The 9459-nt window shown below is 40.3% G+C and overlaps 1 protein-coding gene across 1 annotated transcript in view; it reads right to left on the bottom strand.

Moving 5' to 3' along the window:
• Positions 1-335: 335 nt before the first annotated feature.
• Positions 336-9459, bottom strand: part of GRIK3 (glutamate ionotropic receptor kainate type subunit 3) — a 452956-nt gene continuing 443832 nt past the window's right edge. Inside the window, exons 14-16 of the mRNA XM_018564116.1 lie at positions 7426-7648; positions 2764-3014; positions 336-1776 (exon numbers count right to left, since the gene is read on the bottom strand). Coding sequence (XP_018419618.1) covers positions 1582-1776; positions 2764-3014; positions 7426-7648 — 669 coding nt within the window. The 3' untranslated portion in view covers positions 336-1581. The remainder of the gene's footprint in view (positions 1777-2763; positions 3015-7425; positions 7649-9459) is intronic.

Raw genomic sequence — 9459 nt, 5'->3', positions numbered from 1 at the left:
AACGTTACCCCTATTCTGACTTTTAACTTACAGTTCACTGCACATAATGAAGGTACTGGATCTCATTACAGATTCCTTTGAAGAATAGTTTGGGGCCATGATTTGTAGTTGTCTTGCAATAGAACAAAGGAACCACCAAAAATTGAAAACACAATTTAAAAACTGTATTGTAATTAAAATATACAATTACACATAGTAGAGACATACATACAGTATTTTGGCTTACTCAGTATCGAATCTATATGTCTATCATGTTTGTCATACTTGAATAACACCAACAGACCCATGTCTACATTTAACAGACCTTTGTTGGAGCCACACGGTGTCTGTTTTCTATGCCATCGGAAGTTGATGCCATATAAACTTTGTACAGGGTTACATTCTGTATGAGCTGCCTCATTTAAAACTTGTTTAACAACAAATCTCATTTTCTGTGAAGCAAGGTAGAGTTTTATGACGTAAAAATAAAATGTATACATTTATATTAAAATACATTATTGTACACAAGTGATAGTATTTGGTGCAATGTTGTGTATTAACCAAATAAAAAAAGTTGCACCAAGATGGGTACATTTTCCAACACTGCATTGTATTTGTCTTTATCAGTGTCAAACATGAAGATGGCACAAATTTATGACAGCCGCATAACTACACTTCAACGCCTCAGTGTACCGAAATCCCAAATCACATAATACCGTAGCTCTACAACTTCTATCTGAAACAACATAATCAACTCACAGGGAAAAATTGATATGTTTGCTATTATTTACTACCCTAGTTAATAACTTTTGACTATTGTTGGTGTATAATATATATTACCCTCTTTGGTTACTTTGTTTTCTGGGTTGGCAGCTTGGTTCGGTGGAATACTTGAGAATGTTGAGAAAGGTGATAGTAAGGACTCACTGAACTGAATAAGGACATATGGTTAATTTAAGTGTTTACAGAATGGCATTGCTGTGAGATAAGATTTCCTTTTCAGTTTAAAGGTTCGTGCTAAGTATCTTGTGCAGAGGAAGGGAACGTAGGTCACTGGGGATGTTATTAGTTCCCTTTCCTCTGCTGTATCTTGTACATTGGCATCAGTTCTGAAGCAGTAATCTTCATTATTCAGCCACAGTAAAAGACCCATTAGCTGTCTGATTCAGACATATCATAAAGTTTGCGCCTGTTGCAAACTCCTCATAGGCACAGCATTAAAGTATGAGTTCCACTGAGCAGTTTGGCAGAATGCATGGGTGTGTTAGGTGTGCTGTGTACAACAAGACAGAACTGATCCTCCTTCCACCTCCAAAGCGAACACTTCCATGGACAAAGTAGAAAGGAGAGGAACAATTTTTTTTTTCTTTTATTGCCATGCTCAAAAGGGCCACAAAGTCTTTGTGGCATTTTAAAGTCTGCTGAAGACAAATTAACTTGGCATTTCCCCTCTAAGTTTTGTTTGTAAACAAGAGACTTCTGGCTGTAGAGCACAAGTTTGGTTTGATGCCCTGGACCTCTTTGTAAGTCAGAATGGCTGAAGGGCATGAATAGTTGTTTAGGGGTAGATTTCTGGACTTTGCACACATTCATTTTTTTAACCTATGGGAACACCGGTGTTAATCCAGTATTGCAGGTCATGTTATCCTTTCCTGGAAGTCTCCTGTCGTTGAACGTGTGCATGTTAATTACTGCGTCACTCTTGACCATGACAGGTGGCTGTGACTTGTGTTTGACACGCCTCTGGCAGGTAAGGGATAGTCGAATCTCATCTGCCATTGTGCTGCAGAAAGAACGCTAAAAAAGAAATAGAATACAGTAAATGAGCTGAAATGGCATAAAATGTTGTTATGAAGTGAGACACTTGCTTTATTTAGACTATGTGGCAATATAATGGTAAAGGCATGCATTTAAATAAGTAGTTAAAGTAACCACTAAAATTAATATTACAGAGTGTTAGAAGTGCTTTTGTTCGCAGGGATTTTCCAACATATTGGAAAAAACGTTTTTAGGATCAGGGACTGCTCCAGTCTAAGTAAAGACTATAACTGCTTTTGCTGGTGACAAATTGTCACCTAGATATAACAGTACATAAGAACTATGCCTAATCCGTCAACACACATTAGTAAACATGTCAGACTGTGTGTTATGATTATAAAGTACCTTCTGAATTCCCCTTTGACATGTACAGTATACATAGCAGCGGAGCCTCTTGGGTCTTTTGCCTTGGCTGTATACAGTGCATTTACTTCTTTCCAAGTAACTATTAAGCAAAACCAGTCCCATGATAAGCCCTACTCCTTGCTCTTTAACTGACCAATGCCAGAGCCTCTACGGTCCACTGAGGTTTTTGGCATTTTCCAGTTCAAAAACTTGAGGCTTAGCACTGTCAAGGGAAAGGACTGAAAAAAGAAACAGACCCATTGTTTTTTTAATTGTAATGAAAGTGATGACATCAAAATACATTTTTAGATCATATTCTGTGCAATTTATCATTGTTGCTGCTTAATTATGTTTATTTATTATTATTTTTGCTTTTGGCTCTTTTCAGAAAAAGGGTCTACATGCATGCAATGTAACAGTATAACAGGGACCTTATTAGAGAGCCTTATACATTAGGATTCTTTCTCATTCAGACACATTAGAATTAGGACATTTGGATGCATCCGAATTTAACAAAATTGGTACGAATGTCCATTTGGAAAGAAATTAAATGTATATGTCTAGTATATGCATTGTGCATCATATTGGCATTCTGCGTGTTAAGTGTACAGGAAAACTGACCTGCTCTCGCTCTGCTGTCTTTCTTAGTTTGTATATAAATTCTGCCACTGCCACAACTACAGAGAGGATGAGTCCCGCTGCTAACACAATGAAAATGCCTCCCATGTTTTGGATGCCTAGGGCACTGGCCTCCTTATTTTTTTCCACTGGGCAACCTCCGGCTCTCCACCACCTTTCTTTCATCTTGTGAATTTCATCAGCCTCCTGCAGTTGAAGAATTGCAATGCTGATCCTGTCTCGATATGGAGAACCTAAAGAGAACAATCATAATATGAGTTTTGAACCCACACAACAGGACTATGACTTATAAAAGAAGAATTATGTAAGTATTATGTAAGTATTATGGTCACAGGGGGCACAACCATAATAGATCCTGACCACAGGTGGATTTATTATAAATCCTAACATCTCACCCACTGTTGAGATTTAGTGCAATACCTTTATTACATCGATTTTGCATATCTAAGAAAATACTGTAATACATGAAATCCTACTTTTAAGGTTAAGCATAGTTTAATACATATATATTATTTTAATCCTCATGACACTGTCCTTTCTCTATTTGTTTTGAGAGCTGCCATCAGAGGCCCAGGCCAGTTTACCCACTGCTTTCTTTGCATTGAGCTTTCTTGTATTTGCAGACAAGAAAGGAGTACAAAAACACATCTACACTGCATACAGTTTGATTTAGTGGGTTGATTTACTAAAGGCAAATAGGCTGTTCAATTTGCAAACAAATCTCCACTTTGTATGGAAATTTCCCTTAGTTTAGTGACTGAAGTGAAGCTCTTCTGACTTCCATGATCCAATCATGTGCAAGAAAAAATACAATGTTTTACTTTTCTTTACGTGTGATTGTGTATTCTTTGCAAAGTGACTTTTCACCACATTCACTAAGCTAAGGGAAAATTCTCTTGCAAAGTGAACATTTCTTTGAAAAGTGAACAGCCTAATTGTCTTTAGTAAATCAACCCCACTGTGTTTAGTGCAAGGGTTGCCTTTGTGCAATACACATTACTATGCAACATAGAGCATGTTAGGGTGCATGTGTTAAATTCACCTCAATGGATCCAGCCAGTGTGAAAGGGTCCTCAATGCCAAAAGCATTTAAGGTCTGGCTGCAAGAGTTTAGCTACAGCAAGGATAACAAATAGCCTGCAGACTAAGGGTAAGGGTCCATTCATATCATCTGTGTTGGGGCTGCGCTGCAAAACAACAGCCAGTGCAAGACAAGGCAATTTTCCTTGTCACAGATGGTGCCTATTTACACCACCACTTTGTGGTAGGAATGCCTTGCACCACACTGTGCCTGTAGAACTTAATGAAATGCATCCGTTCTAACAAAACAAAAAAAAGAACACAGTGCAATGCACTGGGATCAGCTCTTTCGCACTATGCCTGGACACCGCACACCAGACGCTGTGTGGTTAGCATCGCGCCTAGTGGGAATGTGCCCTAACCGAAAGAAAGGCACCAGGAAACCCTTTAGGTTTGCATTTGGCCTTCACAGTTAGCTAAAATCTAAAAATCACATGGAATGGGCCAAGGGATGCTCTTAGCTAAACATGCAGGGTCTGCCTGCTTCTAAAAGTTAGCAAAATATTTTTTCAGGGAATACATAATTAATATTTATACATTTTTAGTTATGACTCCTTGCATTAAAGGCATTCAATCAGCATTAAAATACTATGGGGTCTATTCACGAAGCAACCGAAGGATCTAGCCGTAGCTTCGGCCGATCCTTCGGCTAGCTTCGGCCCCAGGAACCCTTCGGTTCAGTAGAACCAAAGGGGTGCTGTATGGGCTATTCACAATAGCCTGTACAGCTCCTGATCATGGCCGAATGGCTCAGTCGAGCCGAAGGCATATGCCTCGGCTTGGCTGAGCAGCGCTAAAAGCCGGAGCTGGCCGGCCGACAGCCTGCTTCTGACAGCTGGGCAGAGCCAGCCGTGATCTTACGCCTGGCTCCGTCCACTTGCAGAGAGATCCGCATTCCTGGTTACCAGCTAACCAGGGACACTGATCTCCAGGCAGCCTAACTCTCCCGGGTGCTCCGGGAGTCTCCCGCTCCCGGCTGCCAAGGAGAGAAACACTGTTTTTTCTTTTTTTTTATTCTGACACGGAGCTGTGTCAGAATAGAAAAAAAATAAATACATTTTTGGCCATAGGAATGCATTTCTAGATTCCTATTGGCTATTTCAATTTGCAATAGCCAATAGCAAATTAGCATTGCACTCGCCCTCTGCTGCAGTTCTCCATCAGGTCCACCACTACTGATTGACAGCAGCAGAGGGCGGATACTGGGGTTGCACAGATACCAAGTACAGTACTCGGTACAAGTACGAGTACATGCACCGATACTTTTGAGCTCCAAGACTAGACTAGAGAAAAATTCAAAAATTAGGAGGCAGCTGTCATGTGTAAGGAGCACACGGAGCTCCTGGGATTTCTACATCTCTGTTTTAATGTACAATTTTGTTTTTATAAATATAAATATAAATAAGGGATGCACAGATACCAGTTTTGCGAGTACAAGTACTGGTACTTGCCGAGTACTTACAAGTATGAGTACTGATGCATTTTTGTTAATTGCCATGTGAAAGTTTTTCTAAAACAATACAGACTAATGATTTCAGGACAGTGGTGGAGCGCCAGAGCCAGGTCCCAGCTGCAACCACTGCAACCCTGGTAGTTCTCATGAAAATGCCAAGTATCGGCACTGGTACTCGAAAAGTATCTGTGCATCCCTAGCGGGTACAATAGCTAGTTTGCTTTTGGATATTGCAAATTGAAATAGCCAATAGGAATCTAGCAATGCATTCCTATGGCCAACATTTTTTTTTCTCCTTGTCAAAATAAAGAAAAAAAAAGAAAAAGCAGTGTTTCTCTCCTTGGCGGCCAGGAGCGGGAGACTCCCAGAGCGCACGGGAGAGATTTTTTTTCTTTTTTTGACAGCAGCAGAACCGCCGGCCAATAGAAAACAGTTGGGCGGAGCTAGCTGTCACTGCTAGCTCTGCACAATCGTTTTCTATTTATTTTTTTCTACTTTTTAAACTATTTTTCTGTTCTGCTCAGTACCACAGAGGGACTGTGGCAGAACAACCGAGCCGAATGCCGCTCAGCGGCATTCGGCTATTCACTCACTGCTGTTCGGTATCTATTAGAATAGACCGAACAGCAGCGAGTAGCCTGCCGGAGGTTCGGCTTAGCCGATCCACATGTTGGATCGGCTGAGTCAAACTCCTTCTGCACTTCAGGTCGGCCGAACATGCTGAGCATGTTTGGCCGACCCGAAGCCACCCGATGTACGGTTGATTTCAGCCGATATACGGCTGAAATCAGCTGTACCAGCCTGAAGTGAATAGCCGAACAGCGTTCGGCTCACTTCGCTTTAGGTCGGTCATTCACTCGCTGCCTACAGCAGCTTAGTGAATAGACCCCTATGACCTATTAGTGGGGGCAGGCAGAGGAAACAATGCTGGCAGGAGGGATCTCTCTGGAGGATTACAAGAATGACCAATACAAGCTCTAACTCTGTTCCACTATTGCCAGAATGCACTTATTTCAGACTGTATCTGTCCCACTCTGCCTGAGTTCAGCATATGTTGCAGTAATCTAGTGTAACGATCGCGGCTGCGCTCCTCGATGGAACGCAACCGCAAGGCGGAAGTAAGCCGCCGATGCGTTCCAGCGTGGAACGCATCGGCTCTCTGACGTAGGTAGCTCCGCCCATGCTCCGTCCCCATAAAATGCCGGAAGAGAGATCAGTATGGCGTTCCACTATTGCGAGTGCAACGCCAGCTGATCCCTGGAACTGAGCCAGACGTTTTGTGAGCCACAGGGACCCCCACTTACCCGGACGTCTAACCGAGGATCCCCACTTAGTTGGACAGCTAACAGCAAGTATTGCTAGTCTAGGACTGCTCGTCCTTGGCTAGCAGCTCAGTAGAGACATTGTATTGAGAGTACTGAATTGCTTAATGGACTTCCGCTTATAGACTTGTGTCTCAGCATTTAAAGGGGAACTGTTACTATTTTTTCTGCTTGATACCTGATCATTGGAACTGACTTATTGTTTTGATCTCTCTCACCAAACGTGCACCCAGTTATGCTGTAATAACCTGGGGCAACGCACGTGACGCCTACACTAAATACCTGCGGCATATGATGGTAGAGCTCCAAACTCTCAGTTAAATTGGAGAGTGACGCCTGGAGCTTGACCCTGAAACCGTACCCTCTCACAGCCCTCCCCTGACTTCAGCTACTCCGCAGCTGAGATTCATACAAAGCGACCCAGTCATTACATCTAGTCAGAATTCACCTGCTCTAAATTTAGTAAACCAAAACTGATTGGTTGCTTTGGGTATTATACTTTACACATCATTCTATTTGCACTTCTCTACTGAATAAGCCCTACAGCATTTAATTTTGAATAAAGGACATTTATATTTTTTTGCACATGTTAACCCTTCATGCTATATTGTAAATTTTATATATTATATTTTTAAATATAACACAGAGATACAGAGGCAAGTCCTGTCATACATGCCATGCTGCTTAGCTTTGAAAATCCAGACTTACATACCTGAAGCAAAATAATGATTCCTCTTTAATATGCTAGCAACAACAAGTGTTTCCCTAAACTTCATAAAACCATCTTACCCATGGGTGTTCCAATTCCATAACCCTTTGAATCGATGAGTCCTCCAATCTGAGTCAGATTGCAGTTCCTCTGAGTTATATATTCAATAGCTGTTGATTCCATTAGCAGAGCGTAGTCAGATGAGAGAACTCGCTGGATGCCTTCCTCGTTACTTTTAACGAGCGATGATGACTTGCTGCTCATGAACGCCCACATCTTCTCAAAGGTCGAGATGTGAGATTTCTGCAGAGTAAACAAACAAGAGTGGGGTGTTGGGATTCATACTGTGTATCAGACAAGCATGCTTTGTCTCTCAAAAGAATAAAAAGATAAAGAGAGTAAATTAGCACAAGCCATTATAAAATTCACTTTTTTCTTCAACTGTGACTCCTCCAGGGCATTTTGAAATGGAGAAGGGAAACTGATGACTAACAATGATAGCACAGCTAGCCCTAAGTGCCTATGTTTAGCAGCCTTAATATCACACATGCTTGATCATTAGCAATTCATTATACTTAAAACCTTCATTTTGATAACATGCTTCTTTTTTAGGAATTAGTCTCAAAAGCATAGTACTTTGAAATCCTGCATTACTAAGCAAATACATTTAATAAACACAACAAAATAAAGGAAGTAGTGTAACTGAAAAATATGACTGTGTTGGAGTTTTTTTATCGGCTATCATGGAAAACGTTGAAACACAGACAAAATAGTATTCAACAGGTGCATTCTGTTTGGAATAAACTCTAGTGGCTACCCTCCACTGCTTTGCATTGTAACAGGCAGTGTTCTACAGTCTGTGTATACTAATGATGTTATAATCATAGTGATTACTGCTCATCTGTATGTAGATTTCACCTTATTTAACTGAAGGTTGTAGAATTTGGGATACAAATGTCAAAGACTCCCACAGTGGGCTGCACCTAGTTGCACAGCAACATGTCCTGCTAATCTGATAAATGCATCTTCTTTTGAATGTACAGTACAATAATGACATTGCACCTGTTTTCCCACATGGAATTTCTCCCACTATACATTCGTTTTGCACCTCCAGAGTTATATAATTCCAAGCTCAAATGAACCTGCTAATTCTCATCATATTCCGGGATTGCCTAATTTCCTTTACCAGCCTGTTGATTTAGCACTGAACCTGGGATTACCAGGAAAAAACTATCAATTTAGTAAATTCTATGTCCAGTTTTGAAGTCCCTGATTAGAGTAGAACCCTACTTGCAGACATAGCTTGATAAAATTTGTTAATATGTTTTTAGCAGGTTAAAAATAAACTCCTTTGCAAGCTGGCAAAACTCAGAGGTATGGAATTTGATTTATGCATTTAGAGAATTGGTTCTCCCATTTAACTGATGCATTTGGTCATAAAGGATCTATGTAATTTCCACAAGCATTGCGTAAAGTCTAACCTGTGCTGGATGGCCACTGGTCAATGAAAATGCTGTGCACACTACTGTTTCATATCTTTATAACTGATTGAGGTAAGTGTAAAAGGGTAGTTCTTGAAAATGTTGATGATTATGCCAAGAAGAGCTGACAAATTAACCAATGTATTTCCCACTTTACATTGGCATATTACATAGTACACATTACACATTTTATGAAGTATAAAATACATGTTTACCCTTTACATTATCCCTTAAAATGTAATTTCCCTAGCACAGTTATTTTATTATATTATATGTTCAATGTATGCAGTAACGGAAACGGAGTATTCAGAGAAAAAAACACACAATCAGAGGGAGAACATATAAACTTCACACAGATGAAGTATTATTTCTTGTTTCAACACAATATTGAAAGCTACTGTGCTGTAGTGTGGCCAACGTTTTGTTCTTCAAAAGTTAAAAGTTCTACGTACCACATTTATTTACAGACTTGAACCAGAACAAGTCAGCACACTGCTAGAAAGTCAACTGTTTGTACTGCAACAGTTATAGTACTTATTGGCAGGATGGAACAGTGGATTATTTGTTTCAAACCTCTGTTCACTCATAACAGTTATATCTCTGTTCTGTATTACTGTAAAAAAAAGTAGCTAA

This window comes from Nanorana parkeri, unplaced genomic scaffold (genome assembly GCF_000935625.1).
Source record: "Nanorana parkeri isolate BGI_ZX_2015 unplaced genomic scaffold, ASM93562v1 scaffold726, whole genome shotgun sequence".
In the NCBI taxonomy this organism is placed as follows: Eukaryota; Metazoa; Chordata; class Amphibia; order Anura; family Dicroglossidae; genus Nanorana; species Nanorana parkeri.
Note: the sequence above shows the minus strand (reverse complement) of the source record. Positions and strands in the feature narration are given on the sequence as shown.